This window comes from Macrosteles quadrilineatus, unplaced genomic scaffold (assembly GCF_028750875.1).
Source record: "Macrosteles quadrilineatus isolate MER2022 unplaced genomic scaffold, UCM_ALF_1.0 Scaffold_14__1_contigs__length_3811126, whole genome shotgun sequence".
NCBI classification, from domain to species: Eukaryota; Metazoa; Arthropoda; class Insecta; order Hemiptera; family Cicadellidae; genus Macrosteles; species Macrosteles quadrilineatus.
This window is the reverse complement of record NW_026542607.1, coordinates 2,439,933-2,467,772: the sequence shown is the minus strand read 5'-3', so window position 1 is coordinate 2,467,772 and position 27,840 is coordinate 2,439,933. Positions and strand designations below refer to the sequence as shown.

The window sequence follows — 27,840 nt, the reverse complement described above, 5'->3', positions numbered from 1 at the left end:
CATACTGTTTATGGTGTGACTAATCTCACTTTTCAACATGCTACATTCTGATCCAAAACGGAGCTCTTTATTTTTTAGTTTTTGCAACAGCACAGTGTTGCCGGTTGCCATCTGGACCAAACGTAATTATTGACATTTGATGAAACTATATACAACATTTCCCTCTTTAGAAACATTTTTAAAGGTGACTTAATTTGATCTTTACTTGATGAAACATACTGAAATAATATATGTACAACAATGTGTACTCTTATGTGTACTGAAGTTTGAAGTATTGATAATGAAAACCAGAATTGATTAAATAGCTGTTTATAAAATTATTTCGATTTGGTGAAATGATCTGTAAAATGATTCAGAAAGGCAGATTTTCAAAGTAAATATAACAGTATTATTACTTAACCAGCAAAGTATATAATCATAATCAGATATTGTATGAAATGCCTATGTTATTAATCGATTGTCTAAAATGAGCCGGGAAAAGTAAGAAATAAAGCTCATTATGTACTTAGTCTACGATGCCTGTATGCACTTCTGTAAAGTATAAATTACGCTATTGTGAAAAATATTTATACTGTAGTTTCCTGGTTTTGCATTAACTAATCAAATCTAAATTAAACCAACCCAACCTTAAAATACAAAAGATATTTCAATATTATGAAGTAAAAAAATATAATTTCTAATATTCCACCAGACACAACTTTGGGCATTATTTAGAATGATTATTTATTTATTTATCATAACAATTTACAATGACTACATGTTTATAACCTAAAACAGCATATCTTTCTCCGCTTTGGAGGAAATAAAGGCAAAGTGTAAAATCGAAAGGCTGTTCAAAAAATCAAACGGACGCGTAGATCTCGATTTTCCCAAGTGATGTTTTGGAGACGTGTCGTGGAGGGTAAATGGTGTCCATCTTTGAAAATTTCCTTTTTTGATATTACTATTTGGACCCCTTATGTAATAAAACACCCCATATATATTTCAGCATTTTGGCCGCAAAGATATAAACGTTTCTCTCGCTTCTTTTGTTGTTCCAAATATTGCATTCTGTACTTTTGTATAAAGATATGCTATTTACTAAACGTAAAACAATCTTTTACGTTTTACTAAAACATTACCAGAAATATTTTTGATTATTAGTAAACAAATGTTTATGGGAGCATGGTATTGTGTCCATAAAAAAAATGGAACACCTGGAATTCGGTATAGTTATACAGGGTGGCTGAAAAGTAACCTGCACCCCTCTTAACGGTTCGACTATTTGAGATATTTGAAATCGGTTTGCGACAACCTTCTTTGTTATGAGGGGCTACAATAATGATGGCTAATTTTGAAAATTTTGGTCTTATGGGTGGTAGTGGAGAGGGGGGGGGGGGGTAGCTCAAGATTTTTAAGTATGAAGTTTGTTTGATTTTGGTTTCATTTTACAGCTCCTGGCAAAATAAATAATTAACATAAATAAAATAGAAATCGGACAACTAATAACAAAATTTCAGCTAAAAGACAATTGTTATTAAAAGTAATTTTTAACTGCTACTACCCGTAAGGGCAAAATTTTCAAAATTAACCATCATTTTTGTAGCCCCTCATTTCTAAATAGGATGCTGCTGCAAACCGATTTCAAATATCTCAAATAGTTAAAAGTTAATTTTCAGCCACCCTCGGGGTTATTTGGATTTGACAAGTTTTAGGGCATACATTGTTATTTGTGGTCCGATTTTGGTCTTCTATGTCAATTGATTAGTTTTGTCAAGACCTGTAAAATGATACCAAACTCGACTATAGTTTGAAAATTTTGAGCTTCTCCCTACCCCCACTATCCCTAAGGGCAAAATTTTCAAAATTAACCATATTAATTGTAGCCTCTCATTTCTAAGAAGGTTGCCACAAACCGATTTCAAATATCTCAAGAGGATCAAACGTTAAGGATGGTGAGGGAGGGGGGGTGCAAGTTACTTTTCAGCCAATCTGTATAGTAATAGGATATATCTTGGTTTTCCTGACAATTTTAAGTCTACATTATTATCTGAACGTGCATAACTAACATTATTTATACATACTGAATTTGTTAATATTTGACAATGTAATAATATAGTAAAATTGTTTATCATTTATAATGTCTTTTAAAATTCAACGATGTCGCCTCTTAATATTATGTCGTATATGTTGTAACATATACGACGTAATATAAAGAGGCGACATCGTTTAAGAGGCGACTGTGCAAATTTAATTATAATTTTTTATGGATTTGAGACGCTTTTTGATCTCTATATTGTAGCAAATGCTATTTTTTCTTCATCAGTCCCAAACTTACAAACAAACTTTCCTATGTTTTTAAAATTGAAACAAATCCAGGATCAAGGCAAAATGCACACAATGGTATATTTAAAGACCATTAAGTACGTATCTTTCAGTGTTATAGAAATATTTCACAGCTACAATCCTTCTTACATTAGAAATTCACAATTTAATATTCAATAAACTAGCAACAAAAACTACAAAAAAGTAAAAACACATTTTGCAGAATACGAGCGAAACAATCCCGCCACAATTCAAAGCAGACATCTGGTGTCAGCGGCGGGTCACAAATCTTTATCACATTTATTCAAAACACTTCCCGCCAAATATTGCGCCGCGAAACAAATAAAGCGGGAACGAATAAATCAGAGTTTCCTGAAATCTGCCATAAATCCCGCAGTTATCCCGGCTGTTGTTTTCACACAATTGTGTTGGACTCGGGAGGGAGCGATAAATAAAAGGAAGCGATTCAGAAGCGAAGAGTAAATTAGAACAAACTGCCGAGACTTGGATAGCCTCAGTCATGAGATGATGAAGTTGTTGAGGTTGGCACTTGGGGTTCTATTGGGAATGTTTGTCTAGAACACATGTTTCAACGGACGTGAATCGAAGTGTTTTGCGATGTGGAATTTCTAAGATGCATGTTTTTGCATAAAAACATTATGGAGGATTTATTTTTTTCAAGTTAAAGAAGTACAGTTGATGCTGCTTGATAACAAGTCCCTCATCGGAATGATAAAATAGGTTGTTATCAAGGTTGACTCGTTATAGAGGTATTCAATAACATTTAATTAATGGTAATTAAAAATCAAGGGTGATGGAATCTACACTTGTTAATAAGGGCAACTTTTGTTATTAGGAATCACTCTGTGTGTGAATTTATTCACATTATATCAATCACATTATCACATTATTATATCAATACGTTCCTGTTATATCTTGGTAAAGCATGAATAGTGTCTTTAAAGCATGCTTTTCTAATGTTTTCAAAGTTATCCTAATCTCAGAGATATATTTTTTATCCTAGAAAATTATGTGGATTCCGAACCACTGGTTCATGTTATCGTCATATAACAAAACAAAACCACTTGTGATCGGTTGGGTTTGAATTCTTGCCTTGATGATAAAGGTCCTAAGCTTTGAAAACTAGACCAGCGGTAATCGCAAAGCATTGCGACATTACCACAATGTATAGTTGTGAAAGGGACTATACTTTGCATAGAATTAGGGGTAAGGCGCTGCTCCGAAATAATGAGCACTATTGCATACAACTCCGAAACATGTATCCTAAGAAAGGCACTGTTACGAAATAATGTGCACGGTTAGGCACAAATTCGGAACGCATTGCTTAGGAAGGCAATGTCTCAAAATAATATGCATGGTCAGGCAGAGCTCCGAAACTTATATCTTGGGAAGGCACTGCTTCAAAGATCACATCCCGAAAAACACTGCTCCAAACATGTGTTTTGGAGGTATGCTTTTTGGAGCAATACTTGGATCACACCAATACCTTCGAAATCCTTAGTTGATACATACCTATTAGAATCTATATAGGTGCCATGACGCTGTTATAAGAAGGGGTGGGGGGAGGCACCCTTACGTACCATCCCAGCTGTTCCAATAAACCCATAAATCTCCTGTATTGGTTTTTGATACCAGGCTACCATCCGGAGCTAATGAAGATACAGCCCCCCCCCCAACACCACAAACTCCCACAACCACTTATCAGGGGAATTACTTGCCGCCACAAAAATTACGTTTTCATTTTACGCGGGGTTATTGAGACTGATAATAACCTTGTACAGTCACCCCGGTTTGTGTACAGTCAAGGGAGGAATTAAATCAACCGAGGTGAATTGGGGTGGGTTTTTATTGATTATATTTGTGTATTGAATAAATCTATCGTGTGTGTTTTATACAATTTTTACTGCAATTTAAACAATAATGATTTTAAACTTTTAGCATGCATTTTATTTTCAATGTGTGATTAAAAAATTAATCGGAAACACTACAAAAGGTTGATTTATGAACATATTTTTTGTAAGTAAGTAGATTGTAAAAAAGTTGTTATAGCTAATACATCGCCAACCAAAATTGATTGGAACTTTTGTGATTTATTGCTATAAAATATCATAGTTACTCCCACCTTACCCATGATAAAGTTTGTTGACAAGCTTATTGGAGAAAGCACGTGTCAGGTTGCTGATACTGTTTATTGTAGTAGTTTTAATGTATCACTAGATATATTGCTAACAAACCTCATAATTAGATTTAACGCCCAAATACATAATAAATCTAGAAATATAAAATCATACACAAAGAATGGTCACTTCTACTGACGAAAAAATTGTTCCACATTGTATAATGTAAAATATTAAAATAAAATTTAATTTTTATGATATTTATTGTATACTATGGACATGATTATTTTCTTAAGATGTTTTCAATTGCATTAACATTATATAATATTAAAGATAATCTATTAGAAAAACAATACCAGAATTTAGAATCATTAGCAAATTATTTTAGTAACCAAACAAGCCAATTTGAATTGGTAAAAATTTAACACTATAAAAATCTCTTAAAATTGTTTTATTTTCAAATTAATAAAAATCCAACTACATTTCTGGAGTACTCTTATAAACCAAAATTATTCATTCTATCTCTGTACTTGCTGGGTTCTCAGGCCAGCCACTGGTTCAATGCAACAGAGTCCCCTAAAGGACTGTCATAGGCTATAAAGAATTGTAACAAAGTTTAAGTATTGTTCCAAATAGCATTACTTTGAAACATACCTTTGTATCAGTATTTTACGGATTGTGATTTTTCAAAGCAGTGCCTTTTATGTGTAAAATATGTTCCCCCTACATTATGACATTTTCTCAAAGTTGTCGTGGTCTTAAAAAGTAAGATACATAAAATATCATACCATTAACAAAAACCATAGTCTAGCAAAAACCATTGTTTAATTAAAAATAACCCAACAACTCATTCTTATGTTAACATAAAACAGCAATTAATTCTCTACAACCAATTTCCAACAAAGTAGTGTAATTAAAAGTAATTTTAAAAGAATAAGCGAGCCTGATAGAAAGTAGTTGCCACTTGGGTGCACAGCTGATTGATGACGAAGACGTGTAAAGACTTCGGAGACGAACGACTTGCGAATTATTCAAAATGCGACACTTGAAAGTTTCATGTCTGCGCAACTATAATGGCGCGCAGTGAAATACACCGTCGTAGCATTGTTTCGTGTGAATTATGAATGTGGCTCAATCGTAAAATGCGGTTAGGAGATATTGGTAGTGAAAGACTGCAGTACAGAATGTAAAGTATCGATATGTCGGTGTGAAGTAGTGATGTGTGTATAAATTAGTAGAACCTCGATAACAAGACCCTCAAGGGCGTTATTAAATTTGACTTCTTATCGAGGTTTGCGATAGTCCAAGTGGATTACAAAATAACACTTGTTATCAAGGGCGACTTGTTACCCAGGATATATCGTGGTCCCGCTGTATTTGTAAGAGCCGGTATGCTTGTTTATTGAAAATGAAAACATATTTATTTAGTGGGTTGCTAGTTTATTTGATAGTACAGCCAACAGTGTAAAAGGAAGTGATGTTGTAGGTTCACGTCCAGATTTTGAAATTCAAAATTGTGAGTAAACCTTTCTTATACTGTACTAGGTCACTTTTTGCTTAGCTTAATACGTTCAAGGCATAGGCCTTCTAGTGTTATGTAGTTAGGCAGGATAAAAAAATTAGCTGTAAACACTACCTATAAAAACATAGCTTAAAAAACAAGACTCCTGTTACTCCATCCTCCAATAAAAATTCAAAACCCTACTTAATATACCAATTCTCATAGAGTATACTGTATTGTATTATTATTAATGTGTGGATAACTAACATAAAATCCACCCTACTAAACTCCTATATCACTCACTACCATTTACTCATTTCAGTTAATTATTTATATTGACAGTGGTGTGTATCGGCAATAACTTTCTAACGATTTGGGACCGGCATAATAAACGTTGAGAATACTTTCCGTTATGATTTCCCAGAAGCGAATTATGGCACCTCGAAAAACCTTTAAGCTAAGTATACACTTTCGTCAGAGTTCGGGGCTCTTTCCATGTATGGAACGCATTTTTAAAGCTATAAAAGTGCTCAACTGCTCGACAGGGTGAATACTGTGCAATTTGAAAGAAAAACAGTGTGAAAGAGATACGAATGAAGGCGGAAGAATAAAAAAGGCAATGGGTGATGGTGTCAACAGTACTTAGACGTAATGACGTAATTATTATTGGATTTTAAATCAGTTTTACTTAACTATTAACTAAGTTAATAGTTAGTTAATTATCAGTTGAAGATAAGTAAATTATAAGATATTATGTGAAACGGTAGATACTGGATATTCAATTTCTCAGTAATTTATGTCATGCTTTTTAGTCGGATTATCATATTAGTTGATTATATGCTAAATCAGCATTATGGTTGTAGCTGTATCCCCAGAATGTACTCAGTAACATTGCCATGTTATAATAGAAAATGTCTAGAAAATTCTAGTACGGTACAAGTAGAAAGAATTGTTATTATTAAAACGAAATGAAAATGGGGTTTAATAAGCAGCAACATTTCCACAAAAATTGCTTTCAAAACAACTATTTTTATTTAATTATTTCTCAACGGCAAACGCCAATTTACAATCGTACTCATGCAAATTGACAAATAAATGAATAATATAAAAGATAAAACGACTACATTAATAAATAATAATATAAAATACAAAATTTCAACGAAGACAGCTTAGTAATTTAATGAGGTAAACAACAGTGAAAAAGTATATGCTCATAAATTAAAAATAGTTGTGAAAAACACAATAATATAAGTTTGGTAAATACTAAATGAAAGCTATGTAAACCACAATATTAAACAAATAACAATGACCAGTTAATAACAATGGCCAATAAATAACAATGGAAAATAAATAACAATGACATTTTAACATACAAGTTTTTCCTTTTTAATGGTCCCGTATTATTTATTTCCAACGGCAACTTTAGCCTAAAGCAAGAAATTACATTGTGGTTGTTTGGATAGCTACAATTTACAAATAATACATTAATAATGATAATTAATAGTATAATTTAGTTGACATGATGGATTGTAACATAAATGCAATTATTATGATTTGGTTCTGGAACAATACATTAAGTAGTTCAGATTTACAAGTGCGACGACAAAGTGCATAAAGTGAGAAAAGAAACAAAGAGACATGGAGAAAGCGTGCAAGAATACTTTCAACGATCACAAAACTACAAAAGTTGTGGATACTAATATATAAAATCAAGTGTAATAACAAGTTAAATAATTATCGATCATATGTTATCCACATATAGTGTATATATTCTTTATATTTTAAAATTCTTGGTGCTGATTGTTGAAATAAATAAAATTAAAGTATAAGCAGAGTAAACAGTAACCACATCAGCCACGAAGGACAAGACGCTGCTCCCAAAGAAGTCGACTTGATCGCAGAGGCTGTCTCCAGTTTGTTTCGGCAAGGTTTTGAGCTCTGCTCATGGTATAATTTATTTATTTCAAAGGGCATTTCCAATTTACAATATATAATCAAATGGTACAAAACTTAGAGTGACTTATATTGTAAACATTTACAAGAACACAATAAAACACAGTTTTAAATTAATGCGAAATGTGTGCATATTGTGTACTGTAAATAGAAGATAAAATACTTAGCATATTAACAGTTTTTACCAATGCAATGAAGGAACAAACCATTTTAGTGTGAATTTAAATGTAATGCAAAGTAAAAGACTAATATAATATAATTTATTATAATGTAATATAATTTATCATAATGTATTATAATTCAGTCAAATTACATTTCATTACAATAAATTATATTACATTACAATAAATTACAGTGTCGTGCCCTTTACCAAAATGCTGATGACGTCTTAAACGACGAAGGAACATGGAAGTCAAACTTCTTCAATAGTTCAGGACAATCCAGCAAACCGTTGGTCATTTGTAGCATAACAGAGTCCATCATCGTTCTTTTTCTTGATAGTGGCAATAGATCATGAAGTAATTTGATCATGTTTTAAAGCTCACTCGGATGAGCTCACTTGGCGACATGGAGTTCAACAAGGGTATGAGCTTTCTTCACTTCTCTTTGTTATCCTTATGCATGATTTCGGTACCAAGCAAGGTTAAATAATTGTTAGGCAATCAATAAAACGATTAATATAAAAAGCTGTACAATGACAATTTAATAGGAAAAAACCAATCGAATAATGTAATTGCAATGTAAACAAACTAATACATATGAAACGTATAAAGCATATTCACTATAAATAGAAAAGAATCATATGCAATCGAAGAAAAATTTACTTTCAAAGTTAATAAATAGGTGAGAAACAAATTCAATAACAATTTACTTTGCTTCACACGACCACGCAATAGCGAAACACTAAATCCACTTAGCATAAACGAAATAAAATAAACACAGCGCGTGTTCCATTAGGAAAGTTGGGTTAAACTCTAGCGAAGTGATGGCGGACATTTAAAAGCGGGAGCAAATTAAATCAGATACCAATTAATTTAAAAACAGTCACAGAACAAATTAGCTGGTGTTTTAGAGCCTGGGGGAGTTGTAGAACGGAGAGTGGTGGGGGTAGAAGGGAGGGGCGTGGCAAAAGGGCGTTCCGCGGAGGGGAGGGGCCGCTTTGACCAATCAGGAGGTGTGAAACACACCATTATTGACGACGCGGGACGGGAGTGGGGGTAACAGATGGTGATCGCTTACCAAACCTTAGCCAGTTGTGCGTTGGTAACCGGCGTGTATACATGAATAGCGTGTTTTTTGTGTCAACTGTGTTTTTGTGCTGTGATTTTTTGTGTACATGGACTCTAGTGTGAAAATATCGTGGACTGTAAACTGTTATTTTTGACACATCAATTTCACGTTTAAGTTTAATTTGAAAAAAAAAAATACGTAGGGACGTGAGTGACTATTTGGATAAATAAGCATTTTATTGATACACTTTATAAATTAATTGTACAATAATTATAAATACTTTACTGTGGTCCTGGAAGCTTGTAAAATAATAGTACAGTTCATATAATTATAATTGATTGGATATTGGTATTTTGTTTCGCATACAAGTCTCTACAAATAAATAAAATTATAACCTCAAGAAGAAAAATAAAAATTAACAAAAACACAAAGAAGACAACAAGTACAGTCCAAAAACTCTCGAGTCATAGGTTCCACAGTTTTAAATTAGTTGTTCTAAAGGGTATGTATAGACTAATTTAAACACTAAGACAAGGTCATGCCAACTTAAAATCTTTAATTTAATCTTGAGAACTATAAGAACAATTATTCAAAAATCCGTCCCGAAGGACCAAAAACGTTTAATATGCCTCTCCGCCTGTGAACCATGGTACTCGACGGCGGAGTGTTACCGCCTCCTCTCCGTCTCTACGCTGCTGCCGCCGCCGCTGCCAATGGCTCCTGCTTCAACCCCCAGGCGAACTTCCCTCCGCACTCCCTGTTCCCGCACTTCGCGCGGTTCCCGCTCCAGAACTTCCCGGGGATCCCGCCGGGGTTTCTGCACCCGCAACACCAGGTGCAAGGCCTCCGGTTCGCCGCCAACCTCCTGGGCAGACATCCTCACCCGCAGGACATCCGGAGGCGACAACAGCTGGCCATCAGGAGTGCCAACTCTCCGGACAGTTGTCAGGGTGACCTCAGCAAGAAAGGTAAGCGTTTGTGCAATTTTAATTTTTAATCTACTTATGTAAAAAATCAGTGTGTAATTTATTTCAGAGCAACAGACGTGTATAGCCTAGAGTTCCAAAGCGGAACATAAGACTTTTTTATGGTTGATGAACTTTATTACACCCCGATAAGGGCAATCGAATTTTTTAGGGGAAATCATCACAATCGATCTGTATTTGACTTATTCAATCTTTTTTGACATGACATTGCACATTTATAGTACTTACTTTTTCAACTGTAACTCCATTTTACGATGGTCAACATAATATTACTGAAAGTAACAAATATGCAGAAGACTTGGCTTGAGAACAATAATGAACATTAAAAGTTGTTGATGAACTGAACAAATAATAATGATTAGGAGAATTTAACTGAAAGCGAATCTGCACTCAACGATTGTTTTATTTGATATCTTGTATAGGCCCTACCAGTATATCTTGTTTTTTGCACTTTTACATAAGTGTTCCAGTGAAATGTGAAGCAACAGGCGAGTACAGTTTATTCAAGCGTCCGAAAAAGGATATTTAAGGATTTTTTAAGGGTATAGCTTGAGTTATTTGGATACCCAAAAGGATTATGCTGTTTACCTTGAGGGCATGTTATTTGGTTTATCCATATTCATTATGAATTTAAACTACTATGAATGCTGGTACATTAATGATAACAATACCTAAAAGAACATTATAGTGTGTTGGCTGTTTTAGGGATATTGTGGAAAAGAACCTAGGAAACTGATGCGGTAAAGAGTAGGCTGGGCGTAGCCTCCATGAGATTTTGTTTCTTTAATAATTTAGATAACTAAGGGAATAGGCTCTTATATATATGCAATATAACGAGTAAACAATGAGTAATATACGAGTCATTCGGTACAGATAATTTTTTGTGATTGATTGTAAATTTCATTCAGTGCATAAAACTTTCAAAGTTATTTTCCATCTAATATGATTTAGTAAAATGGAACTAGCTATTTTCACACTAAGAACTAAAATTAGCCAAGGAAAATTTTTTATTACCTGGAGACATCAACAAATAATACTAAGCACGGAGACACAAATTAAATTTTATAATATTTGCAATGAATAATAATAAAGTTAATAAAGTTACTTATTGTTAGTTATCATATTATAGCTAAATTAGATGTTGATAATAACAGACTAACTACGTAAATAAATATACATTTTTTATACATAACCGCTTCATCTCTGATTCCGTAATATTTATACAATTCTGCTTTAATTAATATTTACTTCTTAAGATTGGGAAATTTTATATGTATGAAAAATATATTCTTATTAACAGTTCATAAAACAACATAGTATCATTTAATAACATGTCATAATAAAAGCAAATAAAAGTTATACAAAACATTGTTAAACGCTTGTAATAAAAATAATAGAGATATTATTTACATAATACTAAATTCTGCAGTCCAATAGAACATAAGTAAGTAATGATACGAAATTATTTATTTAATTTTCAAATTAAACTCCATTTAAAAAATACATGTAAAATTAATTACATATATTGTGGGCATAAAAACAGTATATGCAAACAGAAAAGAACTGTATATGCAATAATGAACATAAATTTGATGATAATGACATCAACAAACATGAATGAATAACAATGTATTTACTGCAAAAAGAATCAACAAAATGCAATTCTTAAATAAAAATCTGGAAAAACTTAACAAAACATTGACATTTAACTTAATTAAGATAGGTTAATGAGATATTTTACTTGCACATATGCAGATGTTTAGTTTACATAGAAGGCTTGACGATAAAAAAAACAATTTCTTAGGTTTGGACTGTAATTTTGACCGAGGAATTTTTTCGAGGCATAAATTATGAAATTAATGCAAGGTAATTTGTACTCACATTAAAATTATACCTTTAATATTTCATTTGTAGGTATATCATATAAAATAACAGTTTTAATTTTGAGTTAGCCATGAACCGTTATTATTCTAATACGTTTTTTTTTTTACAAAAATCAAATGTCATTATCGCAGAATATTGCTATAAACAGTTGCATATTTTGTAATTTAAAACATAATTGCACTTTTCAAGTTGCATTATTTAAAATAAGACAACAAACATCAGATATAATATTGTACTCTTCATTATTCTTCCAACGACACAACCAGTAAATAAAGGAAAACAAAATATATACTGTTGTACAGTGTTCAGTGTTTTGCAGGAGCAAAGCCTCGAATTTAAAACAAGTGAGGACTATAAAACTGCGAGAACAATGGTTATAAGTAAATAAATAATTTAGAAGAGAAAAAAAAATGATAGCCATAATAAAATAACAATTCAATAATAAATCCAAAATTGAGTTAATAATAAAACAATCTATAAAAGAGGAGCTATGTATGTATGTACCTCATGGACTCCGAAACCACTCGATAGATTGTAATGAAACTTTCAGGTATTATTAACCATTATTCAAGGATGGTTTTTGTGAAGTTTGGTGCAGATCCGTCAAAAAAGCTCCGCCCTAGAAGGTTTTAAGGGGTACAATGTCAGATGTTTGGTACTACAATGTTTACAAATAAATATAATTTAAAAGCAGATGTTTACCTTTACCAACTGTTTTGTAGGTTTTAATAATCACAACATTACGTATTAGTTATGATTTGAAATATTGTTACACTGTTTCCACAGAATGCAGCACAGAAAACTATTTTACTTTTGGATGAGTCTAAAAATACTAAGCCACAATCGCAGCACATCTGTGTGCACTAATTCCATTTATTAAATATGTAAACATAAAAGAGTAACTTACGACTAAAAAGATAGATATTTATACACCTAATGAAAAAACATTGTTTATCCACTGACAATTAAATGATATAAATATTATATTTTGTTTTCGGTATTAATTTTGACTATTTATCGTACAGAACAAATTACTGTTTAAAATAAAGTTTTTTAAGCGCAGCAATGCGCGCCGGGTAACTGCTAGTAAAACAATAGCATATAATGTACTGGCTTACCCTCCATGAGTTTCCGCGATTTCACAGATATTAATATTTTACAATATTAACATAGTAGCCTATTAAAAAAAAAAAATAAATAAATAAAAACTATCCCCAAAGACGATTGTGATTTTTCTAATTGTTTTTATTGCTAATAAAACGTCTTATTAGCTCATTAATGCAACTTGAAAAGTGCAATTATGTTTTAAATTACAAAATATGCAACTGTTTATAGAAATATTCTGCGATAATGACATTTGATTTTTGTAAAAAAAAAAACGTATTAGAATAATAACGGTTCATGGCTAACTCAAAATTAAAACTGTTATTTTATATGATATACCTACAAATGAAATATTAAAGGTATAATTTTAATGTGAGTACAAATTACCTTGCATTAATTTCATAATTTATGCCTCGAAAAAATTCCTCGGTCAAAATTACAGTCCAAACCTAAGAAATTGTTTTTTTTATCGTCAAGCCTTCTATGTAAACTAAACATCTGCATATGTGCAAGTAAAATATCTCATTAACCTATCTTAATTAAGTTAAATGTCAATGTTTTGTTAAGTTTTTCCAGATTTTTATTTAAGAATTGCATTTTGTTGATTCTTTTTGCAGTAAATACATTGTTATTCATTCATGTTTGTTGATGTCATTATCATGTTTGCTCATTATTATGAGGAAAACTGCAACCTTAAAACATAAACTACATATGTTCCTTTTTAATTGTCATTTGTCAATTAAATGTAAACCATTTCTCTTATGCTTATGCTCTTCCAGCTGGTAAAAATAAACAATTAAAATTTGTTGCTAAGGCGGAATTATTGCTAACAAATTACCAAATGAGGTATTAGTTCAAACTGAAACTAAAAAAAAATACTAAACTATATTCCTTTTTAATTGTTATTTATTTGTCAATTATAAATAGGCCCTAAACGATTTCTCCAATTATGCTTTATGCTCAAGCTGGTAAAAATAAACAGTTAAAATTAACACAGGAAATCGCGGTTTCGAGTTGCGACAGACCAAAATGATAGTGAAATGTTATCATTCAAACAACTGCGTAAGTCAATGAATGGTTGACCACAGGAAGTTAGGTTAACACCGGAAATCGGTCGATTAGAGTTATCATCAGTTTAACAGCGCGAAACCAACTTCATAGAATCATTAGGCATAATCTTTACGGTGGTTGAAAAGCGGCGTTCTTTGTACATTGATGTGACTACCGAGTTTTACCACTTTTTAGTATATTTTTAATCAAATATTTATTATTCTCTATACTACATTCTCTTAAACACTAATAAATGCAAACTCAATTATTGTAGTAATGTTTGGAAGTTAATTTATTTAGTCCAATAATATTGCGATATCATTTATTCATGTAAACACTTTTTCATCCAACATTTTGGGGTTTCCAGTTTTTTTTAAGGAGAACTTAAGTGTGATAACTGTTAAAATACTATTGTAACCTGGCTTTTATATTACTATGAAGGGCTTAGATGTTTCAGATTACAATGGGTTGCCATTTTAGTTATGATTTATGAAAAAGCATAGATTAAAGGATTATACACTCTTTTAATCTATTTAAAGGTATACTCCTTTAATCTATAGTACAATGGAAAAACTGTATACTACAGCATTGCAGCCTGTCGGCAGCTTATTTGAATCTTGAATGCATATTTTATTATAATTGTATCTAAAATAAATTTCAGCTAAAGAATACTTTCACCAAACATTACAATAGAATATGGGGCATAATTTTACCACAATATTGTTTCATTGGATCTAAAATTATAAGACAAAGTCTTGATAAATAATAATTATGTGATTAAAAACCAGTTCTAATGTTAATAAGAATTTTATTACGTGCGGAAAGCCTATATTGTCTTACGGAAATAATATGTATTTCTCGTATGTTAAATTAAAGTTTTGTACATATTTATTTATATTTATGGTTGATTTTAGATGTCATGATGTACATTCTTTACATAACTCTGTTTGCATTGGTTGTAGAAATCTTACTTTACATCAAAAACCCACTATAGGTGTAGAAAAGATATGCTATAAAAAATATTTGTTTTTAAAATAGTAAATAAAGACAAACTGCACGTTTTACTACTGTATGAAAATAAAATTAGGCCTAATGTTAATATGTGGCTTTGTATATATATTTGTAAATGTTGCAGTTTAAAGCGATCGATATATAAATTTAAATAACTTGGTAGGCCTAGTTCTTACACTGGTTGAACATGAATGAATGACCAGTGGAAGTAAACCTGCAGACTAAGTGGACCTCTAGTTATTTCTTTATTATTTATTATAATATTATATTATTAAAGTACATTTATGCTGAGATTACTACGAAAACACAAGCGAATTTGGGTTGTCTAAATAGCATAAAGTAAAATATTTATAAAAAACAGCCACATTTTATGGATTATTTGTTCATAAACAAATAAGAAGATTGGGGCTATTAATCGACTAATAATATCCGAACTTCTAATTGTATATGGACACCATACTTACTATTTTATGGTGTCTATTGTATGATTATTAGATATGCCTTCAATGTTCATTTTACCATTTCCTAAGAAGTGTGTCAATTAATTATATGCGTATAATGTTATACAATTTAATTTTAACGGATTTAAGTTGCAAATCGCTATTATAGGCAATTGTTACAACCCCTATCATTGAAAAAAATTATAACTCACATTTACAACAAACAGGTATATAAACAGCTAATTTAGAAAAAAGAGAATCTGTTTAGTGTCTAACTTATGATTTCTGCAAATCGAGAACATTTTTGTACAGGTTTTTTGTACACATTCCCTCTAATATAAAAACTGCATTTTATGAACAGTTATTTACAGAAAATGATCACCGAGAAATCATGAACTGTAACTTTAAGAACTCTCTTTAGGTACATTTGTCGCTTTTCAGTAAAATTGTTATTATCTTACCAATTGAGATGGGGATGCAACCCAACGAAAATGTGAGTGATGGATGAATGTGGAATGGAGTGAGATGCCTTGTGTAGCTTTGTTACGAAGACTAGCTGTTTAGCCACGGCCACTTAAAAAGACCAATGTTCAAGGACAGCTAAGTCCAGTTTCGACGGACCTTAAGAAAATCATGATGTCATAACACTTTTAATAACATATGACAACTTTCTAATAATGAATTCTTCTATAAAAAAAGATCATTACACAAAAAAACTTACAAAACCCCTTTCATACATCTATCGTGCATCCGGTGTGTACAACAAAAATGAAAACACTCTAAAACACAAATTACACCAACATAAAGAACGGCCGACACCTAGCACCTCCGAGCACAAATCACATCTCATAAACAACACCTTTACTTTCCAAACCGAGAATTAAGCGGAGTTATAAATCAACTCCAAATTAGCCAAGGGTGTCCGGGGGGGGGGAGACAACTCAATAATCTGTTCGAGTCGCTCCCGCACCTTGAATTCAATTCTAAGATGGAAATAGCTGCTTTGATTCAGTGCCGGTTTATTCATAACTAAGCGGTCAAGAAGACAACCTGTTTCTGCGTGTGTGTGCGTGGAGAACCGTATTTGTGGGGCCTCGACGATTATATGTAAACAGCTGTGCGCCGGCATTTGCTGGGAGCTGGGAAATAGTCATTGCGCTCGTCTAATCCGTTGGTTAGTAGGTTATAACCATAGGGATGTGATAGCAATTTGGTATCGCCATGCACCTGGTTTTCTGACATCTTAATTCTCTAGGTTTTATTTGGTTGGGTCTAGTTGAGCGGATTAAGAGATAAGCGTGGCCATATAGGATTAGTTATAATCGTACATAATGAATTATTTAGATACCAGCCTGATGATAATGGAAGAGATCACGGCGTGGATGTAAATTGTTTTTATCTGTACAACACATGGTAGGATGATTAGCAAGTGATGCTATCAATATAAACAAAAATGGATTGAGTAAAATGAATTGATTGAGTGGTTGTATAGTTTGAAGTATTAATAAATATATTTTTTTACCCAAATTGTCTATCATAGACCTACTAATTGTACTGTGTGATTTTAAGACATTTTCGTTCCGCTATGGTATACACCACCTGGGTAAGCTAAGCTAGTGGGTAACTGTAGTGATAAAATAAAGCATACAGTAATCAAAATGGTCTCAAACCATCTACAATGCAGTCATTGTATGTAAATATAAAGATTTAAAAATAAAAACACTAACATAAATATTTTTTTAATTGCTTGAATATTTCAAAGTTACCTTTCAACTACTAGGGGAAATAAATCTGTTTCATACATTTCGTTAAATTAAAATCTATTATAGTAAATTGTACAATGTATTGATTGATTTACCAACAATTGCTACAATTTTTACAATACAAATTAAGAATTTGTTAGTGGTCACCTGACAATCTAAGGTTAACTTACATAATATTGCTATGGTAGTCAGATTTCATCACACTTTGAGCGAGAGCTTTGTTGGAGTTTTTGGTTACCAAATTTGGACAAACCAAAGGCTCAGGGACCAATTTGCCTATTCGTTTGGTAAACATGATTTGCTACCTTAACTTGTTATTTAATATTCAGCTTAGGTGGCATGTGTAAGTCAGCTAATCATTCTGAAATAGCAAAATTAGTTTTATTCAAAGGTAGAACCTTTTGGAAGACAACTTCATCAAGGTGGGATTAGAATAACGAAAACATTTTTTAGTACAATAGCCTCCCGCTTATCCGGTCACCACAGTACTGAATGCTTGGCCAGATAAAGGTTTCGCCGGATTAACCGATGTGCTCTGAAAACTGATCATGTTATAGTTTACCGATCAAAGATTCATCTCTAAAACCAGGAGCAAAGGGGTTACTGAGTTAAATAGATAAATCTTCAGCTTTGATCAAACAAGTTAAAACTATTTGCGATTAAAAGTGAGCGGTTAAAATTACGTAAATATTTTACAGCATTGGTTATATTATATCCGAATGAGGGATAGGCTACTACAACCCATGGTCGAAGGAAAATACAACCGGTCGGTACCTTCGCTACTAGTAAAAAAATATAATAAAACATATAGAATATCATCTAGATACGAATTAACTCTTTTACGACCAATAACACTATCTAATCACCCCTACATACCTCGCCTTCACAAATTGACTCTTAGAAAACATTAAAAGACAAAAACGAGTACTCTTTGTACCGCCGACGTTTTATACTCCGTGGAGCGGGTTTTACTCTATGGTCATTCGTCGCGGCTGATTACTCGGGATTGAGACATCTAGCGGACAAAAGGCCAACTAATTTATAACTAAACCACTTTGGCCGTCATCTTGATTTATTCTCCCGCGTCTTTGTGAGGAATCAATCGAGACCCGGGGCGCAAAAAACGAGCTGTTTTTGTCGTTATTTTCAATATAACGTGTTATTAACTTGATTGTTATGGAGCGGGTTTTGTGGATTGAGATGTCTGAGGTACACCGGGGGGTGAGGGGGGGCACGACTTTTCAATTAGTTAGACACGCGAGTGAAGTGGGCAGTTTGGAGGGAATTTTGGAATTTTGGAGGGTTTTGGGTTTAAAAAGTAGGTAAACAGCATCACAGATCATACGTACCATGTTGTGTATTAACATATTTTTGGATCCACTAAAAACAGTTTTTCAGTTCATGTAAGGGGATTTTTATGTTGACTATTCACTTACTATTTATTAAATTTGTTAACTGCCATCTCTGTGTACGAAAACGCAGAGTACCCTTTGTGCTTAAGTTAATTAATGGTATTTTATATTTGCATTTAAGTAATAAATTGTTTCTTCAATTTATTTTAAAAAAATGTTTGATACCATTTTTCACCATTAAGAATTAAATCTTTGTCTATTTTAAAATTTTAAAATTACCATAGTTATTTTATGTTTTTTGTTTGTTTAATTTGATTTTTTTGTTTAACAAAGATAAACATTACTTTTACAATATAGCAATATAGATGTACAGTGTTCCTTTTCCCTAAAATACCACAGCCAATAAAAATTAACACGAAAAGATTAACATAATTAATTAACCATTTCTTTTTATCTACGACTTAACTAGTCATGAAACAAAAATCAAATAAAGTCTCAAAAATTCAAAATAATCTTATAAGATAGTAGGTTGTAAAGGTCCAAAGAAATCATTAGCTCAAAGTTCTCAACCTTTAATCTGATAGTCTATAGTAGTAAAATAGCTATAGGGTCAGTTGGTGTTTTAAAATAAACGTTCTATAACATGTCAAATTGTAAACTTATCCTTAGTCGAGATACCCTTGAGGAATATTTTTATTTTGAATGTGGAATATAATATATGTATTAATGTGATTTTATTTGTAAGAAAATTAAGTTCCAAACCTATTTTTTTAAATTTTGTCCTGACGACCGTATTAATTACGTGCATCATAAATGTTTTTTTACACAATAGATTTTTCTTGATCTGGATTCAATACTAAGTCAATTAACTGTTGTTGTTGGTCTAAACGTTTAATGTTTGGATGAATAAATAATATGAATTACAACTTTTTAGGCTAAAACTGGTGGCGTTTCGATTTAGGGCCTTGTCTTCAAATGATGATTTCAAATTCCGGGAAATACAAAAAAAACATAAAAACTGATAAGGGAAGGGTCTTTTACCCTTTTAGGATTTTGATGTTTTCTTTGTAAAATACTGTTGATTTTGACAACAATTTAGTAATTTAGAACCTTACAATATCTCTTATTATTATCTAATCACCAGTCAAATAGATTAGGTATAATAAGAATTTTTTTAATATTCCAAAAAATTTGCTTAACTCGTTTGGGCAAATAGAAGATAATGTTTGCACTGAAAAGTTACTATTGATGTCGTTATTGTTAGGCCTACAATTGGAATTATGTTTGATATTGTTACTCCCAGCATAGTTTGATTTAAATGCAGAAGCTATGTTCTACGTAACTTGCTGAAGTATCAAAATCTAAAACAACTAATTTACACACATTTCCAATGCAAGCCTTTTAAAAATTCTATTTGCAACGAATATTTTTACAGTTGGACATAGAAACTAAATAGATTATACCTACCAACTGAAAATAACAAAATTGAATCCCCATCTCGAAATTAATCGCAGCCTGTTAAACGAAGGCGGCCCGGCATCGGTGGTTAGTCGATGATTTGTTTTCTATTATTTAATTAATTATAGGGCTCGGGGTTTCGGGCGGACAAAAAGCTCCTTTTTGATTCCCGACACCTTTTTGCCTGCGGGGCGCCGCCTCATTGTGATTCTGTTTTGGAATTTTAGGCTTCATCCGACATGAGCACCTGTTTCAGGTTAGAAACAGTGTCTGGGTTCCCAAGATATTCAGTCATATGTAAGACATATTACTACTTACTGCCGTGGCTCTTGGTACCCAAGGAGGTACTTTGCCTCGCCAACACACTGCCTCCAAACTGCACGATCCACTGCTTCATCCTCCCTTCTTCCCATTCTTCTCAGGTCTCTTCTCACTTGATCTCTCCACCTCAACTTGGGCCTTCCAGGAGGTCTTCTACCCTCGGGATTGTTGTTTAGGGTGTTTCTCACTAAGGATCCCTCTTCCTTTCTTAACACATGGCCTGCCCATCTCAATCTCCTACTTCTCACCTCAGCCACAATATCTGGGTCGCTGTACAACTCTCTCAACTCCCTGTTGTGCTTAACTCTCCATTCTCCGTTTTCAAAGGTTGGTCCAAAGATTTTCCTTAGAATCTTGTTTTCGAACACTATAAGTCGTTTCTCAGTTCTCTTGCTTATCACCCAATTCTCTGAGCCATATAGTAATACTGGTCTTATTATAGTTTTGTATAAACGGATTTTAGTTTTCTGTGAGAGTAGGCGAGAACTCAACAATTTGTGGCATGCCGATAAACTTTTATGAGCTGCATTTAATCTTTGCTGAATTTCAGAGTCTTCCTTATTATTATTCGTCAGCATTACTCCTAGGTAAGAGAAATTGTTTACTTTATAAAATTTGTGTCCTTCTATTTCTACATGATTTTTATTTTTATGTAAGACATATTATAGTAACTAATTATTTCAACCAGAATTATGACATTGGTGTAGAAAAATAATCTTCTGAAATGTTTTTTTTATTCTAGTTTGGTTTACAAGAATAGAAAACGTAAATGTGATAAGTATTATCACAGTGAAGTTTTAAAACTAATATACGATAGGTATTTTCAGAAGTAAAGTAGCGATGAAATCATTTTATGAACTCCTGTTTCGTTGTGGAAATATGAAATATGTAATGGTTAATATACAACTAAGTTTAGTTTTTTCAATGCATATGTATTAGAATAATGTTTAAGAAATTAGCAAAACAAATGCGTAAACCAGAATAATCTTAAAGCACGCAAATAAAGAGCTTATCTTGTAGTAGATTGCAGTTTTCACACTTTGAGAAGTTAGAACTAGGGTACTTTACCAAATGATTACCAACGGCTACGAACTGATTTACCCTGTTCAAAAAGCATTGTAAAATTTGAAAAAAGGTCTTTTAAAATGCAATTAACTTAAAACTACCAGCACCGAAAACTCCACAGAGATTTGCATATGAACTTATACTTGAACTAGGCTGTTGACGTATTTTCCATCTGCTTTAACTAGTGTATATTTATTACCATTAAGGGTAGTTCTAATAAGATATTTTTTATGTATGGATTATGTATGGCTAAAACTCATACCAAGATTACTACAAATATCGGACGTTCACGTCGTCCAAAGACCTCTTGGGTCTTTATGCCATATTTAGTTATTAGCCTACATGTGAATCAATTTACTGTATAACTATAATAAAAATTTTAAAATCATAGAAAGGCAAATTAACACCATCACCAGTGAAAAGATCTTTCGTTACTGGAAAAAATAGAGATAAATAGCAAAACTTAAAAGACAAACAAAAGTCAACATCATTCTATATAGAGTCATATGAATTAAATAAAAAACCACACTTTGTTTAGGCATACAAAGAGAAGAGTGCTATGACTATAATCTTAATGAAAGCAAAAATTATGAATGAAACTGGCACTATATCTAAAGGCAGGGGTTATCTAATGCCAAGTCAGCGATGTCGACAATGCTTAACAAAGAAATCGTGAACTTCAGAAGTTGCCGCATTTGATAGTCTTTTGAAATAGCTTTCATTGTGACTTAATAATTAATTTAAACATTAATTTTAACGTACACATATGAATATTCCACATGTATAAATAAATAAAAGAATAGAGTGGTTTTGGCTCGATCCTAAAGACAAAACTAAGGCAAAATGTATGCCCAAATCTAAGACTTGCTTAAAAAGTGAACGGAAAACGTTATTTTAAATTGTTGAGGAAATGTCGCCTAATGACAAGTGGATTTTCAATGTACAGTATTTGTAATCGAACCAAGTAATTTAGATGTAAAAAAGCATTTAAATGTAAATAGAAATATAGTTGAGAATCTTTTGAGTGTGATAATTTAGGGAAGAGGTAGCTGAAAGGTGTAGTGTTAACAAAATAAATTTGATTTTTCTCTGAACCATGATGAGCAAAGACAACGAACCAACTTTTTTCCTTGACAACAGTGTTTCTTGAGGTAAAAAATAATTTAAAAAGCCCTTACATTTACGATAGTGGTAGCACTATTTCCACATTACGTCCCCTCAGAAACTATGTAGTATGACCTAAAATCCCCTAAAACAACATTTTTGTATTTCAGGTGATGTAGACTACTCATAAAACATACGAAACCACAATCGAATGAATCGATTATCACTCAGTAATTGAAGCATTATCGATTGACAAGCCACCAATGGGGAGGCGTCCCTTGAGTGTATTTGGAGGGGATGTTTTGGAGAGACATGTTCGGACCTGCGCGCCGCGACTCAGAAACACCTCGCCCCTAAATTTTGAGATTGATCGCTGTTTTTGTCGCCGTTTGCCAACCGATATGTCCACTTGCACCAGTCGATAAGTTTTATCGGACCTCTGTCCTTTCTTTGTTCTATTGGGTGGTTATTGACCGGGGAAAACGGGGGAATCGGGAAATAAAGGAAAGGTTTAAAAGAGTATAACTAGATTTTGTATGTTTGAAGTATGTGATTGATGGAAATAAATTTTGTATGGATGCATAGTGTGTGACGTCTTTGATTTTGATTAGTGAAGTTGGTATCTTGGACCAGCATGTTTTTAAAGAACATTTTGTAGTTGAATGGTCCTCTAACGGAAAATAATCATATATTTTCATTTTCGGTAATTTTATTTAAGTTTTGCAGACTCACATGTAACTGAAACAACCACTCATTGTCTACTTCATTCAGACAAGGATGTTTAAGGTGATCGATAATCTGAAAAACCTTTTTTTAGTCTCAAAACAAACAGTTTAGAATAATACTTAATATTTCCTTTTAGGCACGATCAATTCTAGGTCATGCAGCTGTTAAGTAAACTATTATTTGAAATTGTAAACACAATCGATAGGTCGATACGGTCGATCGACTTGTTTCAATAACGGTTCGTAGCGTCACGGAGTCAGCGATTTTCAAAACACTGAAAATTATCCCCAAATTATCTGCCCCGGAGCCCCGGGATGATGACTTAATCGCTGTTTCGGACCACTGGGCTGCCTGATCGGACCTTGTGGGTTTTCGGTTTTTCACTTCGATAAAGTCGATTTTATCTTCGATTTTCCGGTTCGGGTTAAGAAGTGTCATTGTGATCAAGACTGTGGGAAAGGGGTTTTTAGTTTTGTTTCTGCAGTTTTAGTGCAGTGTAGTTAATAGTGTGCTGGTTTCTTTTATCAGTCCGGAGTTTATTTGTACACCCTGAACATTAATTTGGATTGATTAGGATTTTTAACATTTGTCCTCACCTTAAGAGGCATAATTTTTAGAAGAATTTCTTTTTCTAACAGTATTAAAGCGTATTTTTAAATGATTTTACTGACTACTGGCTACCTGTGCATTAATATTCATTTCACGTGTTATTTATTTATTTACTTTTTCATTAAATTAACTGTTAATTTGACTTACTTATCAAATACACGCACTGTTATCACCTCTTGAGTTTGAGAGTTTTCATCTTCAATAACGAAGAAAAACATTATAATTTGGTAGTGGGAGATGGATCTTTTAATTGTATTATTAGGATTAGACATCGCGTACACGTTTTGTATACTTGTTGACAAGTTTGAATACTCATTAGGTTCTTTCTCCTACTTTGGAAACAAAACACGACCGTGTTAAATATTGTGTTGAATTCGTATACATGTGCACATTAAAATAACGTCGTTAAGATAAAGATGAATAAATAATATAATTCACCGCTATCAACTTATACTTGCTAAATTACGTTTAGTTTATTGTAAAACATTGTAAAATTTAGTTTTCAACTAAATACTAAAGATAAATAACTGAATATTTATGTTTGAAAAGATCTCTTTGGCTACAGATGTCACATAAGATATGATGTCATTAACCAAAATTAATGACTAGACAACCTTACATTACATTTTGAATTTTTATATTATTCACGAGGTTAGTTTAAGGTATCCACTCTAGATATGTTTGATTGTGAATTGAAGATGTAATTTTTTATAAGTACTATGAACAAGTAGAGCTACATGGGCATTGGTTAGCTTAATTAAACGGACGACTAGTACTTACGTAATTAGTATAATTTCCAAGGAATCATATAACAATATTAAAGCATAATTATTTGGCGCATTCATGCCCTAATATTGAGTAAACAAACTAAAAAGACTGTAATTAATTCAATCAACATTCCTCCCACAAAATTATGTTGGTTGTACAATCACATAACAATCCGGCAATCGCGTGCCGCTGTCTGGAAACAGTAAAAGTGTTCGTACATTCCCACAAATGGCGGCCATTTCTACCATTACGAGTACAAATGGCCATAACTGGTTCATTAGCAGTAATTAAATGGCTTTCACTCTGTCTTTTTTATCAGATGGAAGGAGTGGAGTTCCTCAGGGTTATGTTTTCGGACCAATTTTCTTTTTGCTTTGTTTACGCTGTAGCGTAATTACTTACTGTAATTCCTTTTGTAGCTATAGCCATGGTCGTAATGTAAAACAGCATTTACACCAGAGTTTGGAACAATTTTGATCTTGACCGACTTCTGGCGGGGAACAAAATTCTGTTGTAAACACTAAAAACTGTTACGAACATCAAACTGTTTCTTTTTAAAGTGTTTTTTCTTGGTTTTAAGGGAAAATATTTTTGTTAACACTTGCTTTGAACTCTGGGGTAAAAAAGCTTGGCAAGTGATTATAGCTCTTTATATTATATTATAAGGTCGCCGGTTCAACCGCGAGAAAAGTCAGTACCTTTTAGATGGTTCGAAACTGGACCCAGCGGTCCTTGATCATTGGGCTTCAAATGAATGGTCATGTCAAAGAAAAACAGCAGGTCTTAGTCATTAAAAAATGCAAAAGTAATCTTACACTCTATTCTACACTCACCCTTCACTCTTATTTAGTTATAATACTCGGACTAGTGCGCGTTGCTGTCTTAAAGAATTTAACTTAAAAATACTCCTGTAAAGTAGTAAGAATCCCTAATGAGGTAGGTGAACTTCCTTTTGAATTTAATTTGGAAATCAGCGTTTATAATCTTTTGTGATAATTTATTAGACTCAACTTACTAAAACCTGCACGGGTAAGTGTTTTAGTATGTATCTAATGTGTTTCTTTTGAGAGATGATTTTTTATTATTTGCAAAGACTTATGTGCATCGGTGCTACTGTTAACTACGAGATGCGTTATTAAAATTAAAAATTGGTATTATACTTTAACCAATAACCACCGTTATGTACAGTAAAGTTAGCTGACATTTACGTGGTGGTACAAAAAAAGGAAACCCAAAATTTAACACAACACATTTGAAAGGGTGTTCAGAGACATTTTCGCCCAGCAGTGCTCTGAGATGTCCAGCAAGATCATGGACCAAATGGAATATGTTGTTACTATACTATGAATGACGACACGTAGAAAATTTTTTTGTTTAGTTAAGTAATTGTAAGCTTTGTTTTAGTAAACTATGGATCATTTATTTTCGGGTTTCTTTTTTTTGCACAGCCCTGTAAGTCTTATACTAATAAAATTATAATCAGTTGCAGGATTAACTGTATCGAAACGTAAAAACAAATTTTCATTTCTAATAAGTTTTTTAATTGTTTGATTTATTTTCTCATATGAAAATAAAATCAGGTAGTGTATTTGAAAACACAGAATCTTTAAATAAAAATCTCCATCGATAAACTCTGACCAAACGTATCTCCTCTTTTGTTAGGTAAACTATTTCCATAGGTTAAACTATTCTAGAACGTTGGTGTGGTTTTGGTTTTATAATTAAAGTGAGATTGATTAATACAATTATGGTTTAATAACTTGTGCATTTATTATTTCTAATGAGATGCACATTCTAATTAATTAACTGCTTGTATATATTAATTAACGAATTTATAAACTAGACGCGTTCGTTGGTTCATTATTCTAACCAAACTGTTTCAGCGAAAAGTCTGGGAAATCTAGTTGTAAGATCTTTTTGTAAGTAGTTACTCAGCTACAATCGTTTCAGATTAATTGTAAGGGGTTTAATTTAACTGGTTAGTTCATAGGGATCACACGATTTAACCATAATCTTTTTAACTAATAAAACACATTTTGTATAATTTAATGAATAACTAAGGTTATTTGACTACACTGCAATATTATAATCATAATACATTTTATCTTATTACTAACAAGCACAGCTCATAGGCCAACATAGTTTGTTATTGTCTGTTAACAGTATAAACAATTGTTATATTGTTTTTAAAAACAATCTCCGTCTTCAACCCGCTTACAAAAGTATTGTAAATCGGATCACTAATATTAACGCAGCATTTCTCGCATAATATAAGGGAAAAGTAATCAAAAAGTTGATATCTTTAATGGTTCAACAGATTTAGACGGTTAATTTCAAAAATAAAACAGTTAACACATTTTAATAAAAAACTGCATTAATTTTTTCTACTGAAAAAATACCCCGTCATATTAAATGGTGCCTTAAAAACCAATTTGGCCAACCTTTTATGCTTGGGTTTTTAACACAAAATAAAATACGCATCTTGAGAGCAAAAGCTTTCATTATGTACCAACTAAAGTTGGTTAAAATATTAATTCTTAGGCCAACAGTTATTTACGAAATTCAATTATTACTTGATGTGTCCTCTTTAAAATTACATCTTACACACATATACCTTATACAATCATAAGGTCAAAATTTTCAAGTAAATATAATCCACAAACATAACCACTGAACTACACAATATAATTTACTACTTGTACGCCACAGTGCACTGACTGTACCTCAATTTGCCCAGGTCTATACCCACAGGCAGAGACTGTACACTAAATTATGCAATATTGCACACGGCAATTGGGCCAGTTAATTGGTCAACTGCAATAGCTGCATATTGCACTTGGCTTAAGTAAGATTTACTGATAGTTCTGGCTTATAGCTCTACAGTGATTGGTTTGTATTCCATGCAATTGCTTGTTATTCGCTGTGATGTTTTACATATGTTGTATTTTTGTGTTTATTATTGGGGTATTAAATCCCTATTTAACTATGAATGTTATTTATTTATTTAAACTACAAAATTTAACCTATATAGACATTGTTCAATTAAATTTTCATCATTATACAGGGTGTTTTT

The 27,840-nt window shown here is 32.4% G+C and overlaps 1 protein-coding gene across 1 annotated transcript in view; it reads left to right on the top strand.

Annotated features, from left to right (window-relative positions):
* Positions 1 to 9,194: 9,194 nt before the first annotated feature.
* The window catches only part of LOC129004998 (homeobox protein unc-4 homolog), a 60,814-nt gene continuing 42,168 nt past the window's right edge, over positions 9,195 to 27,840 (top strand). Inside the window, exon 1 of the mRNA XM_054433740.1 lies at positions 9,195 to 10,094. Within this exon, the coding sequence (XP_054289715.1) occupies positions 9,773 to 10,094 (322 nt within the window). The 5' untranslated portion in view covers positions 9,195 to 9,772. The remainder of the gene's footprint in view (positions 10,095 to 27,840) is intronic.